The sequence below is a fragment of the Triplophysa rosa genome, linkage group LG14, assembly GCF_024868665.1.
Source record: "Triplophysa rosa linkage group LG14, Trosa_1v2, whole genome shotgun sequence".
Classification (NCBI taxonomy): Eukaryota; Metazoa; Chordata; class Actinopteri; order Cypriniformes; family Nemacheilidae; genus Triplophysa; species Triplophysa rosa.
In genome coordinates, this window is record NC_079903.1 from 23,127,870 (window position 1) to 23,130,369 (window position 2,500).

A 2,500-nucleotide genomic window follows, 5' to 3' on the forward strand; every position below is an offset into this window, starting at 1 on the left:
CCTGAATACACACAACACATGGGGACTCGTGTCACTGTGGGGACCAAAATTGAGGTCCTCATGGGCACAAAAGCTTATAAATTGTACAGAACAATATTTTTTACAAATCTAAAAATGCAAAAAGTGTTCTATGATCTTTAGGGTTAGGGATAGGGTTAGGGATAGGGGATAGAATATACAGTTTGTACAGTATAAAAACATTACGCCTATGGACTGTCCCCACGGAGATAATAAACCAGACGTGTGTGTGTGTGTGCGTGTGCGTGCGTGCGTGCGTGCGTGCGTGCGTGCGTGCGTGTGTGTGTTACCTCTGGTATGTGATGGAGAAGGTCAGGCTGGTTTTCGTGAGTGTAAAGCGTGCTCGTGCGACACCGCTTGAGCTCGGCAGCCAGGAGTTACCCACAGATGTCAATAATGCCACAAAATCTGAAGGGAAACAAAACATATCCTGCGTGAAAATCTGCATGTGTGTTTAAGACAGACAGGAGTGTGAGAGAAAGAGAGAGAGAGAGAGAGAGAGAGAGAGACGTGTCTTACCCATCCTGCTGTCTCTGGCGCTGACGTCCTCTGAACTGATGTAAGATCTGTCATTGTAAGATTTGTGCAGGTCGTCGTCTTTCTCATGAAAGAACTCGTACAGAGACTCCACCTCTTTTCTCTCAGAGTCACCTGTAACCACGGAAACCACAGCCTTAGAATGACATCACTCCAGAACGTATAATAGAGTCAGTGTTCAGCAACCTCAGTGTGTCAGACTCTATATAAAACAAAGTGTGGTGTATTGCTCGGCCGTATCGCTCGACTGAATTATAGTGAACAAGTGTTTAACATGAGACATGAGTCCCGGACCGCCCGGCTCCGCTCCGACATCATCCAAACGCTCCGTCATTCATCATCCGTCCATCCACGAGAAACACCTCTGGCAAATCCATTTGTCAGGATGGAAACATCCTGGCAAATGTTTCCATTATTCACACACTGTTACCACATTCCAAAACACTCTTTCCATTTGTTCAGTGTCACCAGCTGTAGAAAAACACACACTCGCACATCTGTCTGAATGTGTGTGTGTGTGTGTTACCTTTTGGACATGATTTACAGCAGTGTCCCGGGAGCAGGACGGGATCATCACAGGTCGGTTCGGGACAGTCCTGCTTCATATTCTTGCAGCTCACCTTCCCGAACACTTTACCACGCCGACTCCTCTGCTGCTCAAAGAGAGAGAGAGAGAGAGACGCTTACGATACTGACCGACACACAACTCAACTCTGTGTGTGTGCGCGTGTGTGTGATGTCTTACCGGCTCACAGTGACACATAACGCAGTGCATCACTCCGAACGGCTCGCCGAGGTCTGGATGCCACGTGTCCTCCAAAGAATAAAAGCGTCCACCGAACGAACAGCCTGAAATGAACCCAAACGTCAGATCAGACACAGAATCACATCGCTTCTGAAGAGCAATAACAAGCAGCGAACGCGATTTCTCATCGAAACTTTTCATCTGCTTTGTTTTGAAGAGTGAACGAGAGTCGATTTGGCATGAAAGCGTTTATTGCATGTGTGGAATGAGGTCGTGATCACCAGATTCTCTCTTTAGTGCCAGACTATTAAACAGTTTATTGTTAAGCTAAACACGCTGCGAGACACACGTGTAAACCGTGATGTGACTATGAAGAGAGAAATGCGAAGGAAATGAGAGTGACCGCAGCTCACCCCGTTACATCATCAAGAGTTCTGGGGTCTGCAATAACACTGTTACTGTTAGAACGTGACATTTACAAAATGAATATTAAAATAATACACAAAATATTTTATCATGCAAGCTGAAAGTAAAAGTAGCAACACAAAATAAATGTCCTAATGGATTTTTTAGTTTTAAAACTTTTGTTAATTACAATAACGGTCAGGTATCATTTTATTCAATGAATTGGAGACAAATGGGGTCTTAAGAATCCCTTATACAGTCTTGCTCTTTAAAGTCCCAGTGAAACTAAAAATGACATTTCTTATTTTTTTCATGAAATATCGCAGCGAAATATCATTTTCATTTTAAAATTCATCTACCCTCATAATCTTCAGTTAAAGCTGAAAATGCACTTCCGCCCTGAAATGACTATCCATCTCAAATTACGTAAATTAGACGGCTTGGGTGGAGCATCCGTTAACTCCTCCCCTTCAATGTCATGCTGCCAGTACCGTTTCAAAATCAACGCAACAGCTGTTTTAACACATCCAATCAATTCGCAATGAAAAACGCAAACCACGCCCACTAATTTTTTTTAAATTAAAAATTCCTTTTCCCTCGGAAATGTGTCAACATACGGAAGTAAAGACGATCGCAACTTCCGGTTCACGGGGACTTTAAGCATTTACTGTAGATTTAGTGAACCCAGAAACTGAAACACTGACCTGAAGAACAAAAGTTTGTTGCTGCCTTGCATCATTTTTAAGTAGAATCAAACTTGAGTGTACACGGCAATTCAACTTAACTCCTTTAACT

The 2,500-nt window shown here is 43.2% G+C and overlaps 1 protein-coding gene across 1 annotated transcript in view; it reads right to left on the minus strand.

The window, feature by feature from the left end:
* Nucleotides 1–2,500, minus strand: part of chrd (chordin) — an 11,916-nt gene that overhangs the window by 8,716 nt on the left and 700 nt on the right. Inside the window, 4 exon segments of the mRNA XM_057350436.1 lie at nt 200–426; nt 538–669; nt 1,082–1,208; nt 1,301–1,404. Coding sequence (XP_057206419.1) covers nt 200–426; nt 538–669; nt 1,082–1,208; nt 1,301–1,404 — 590 coding nt within the window.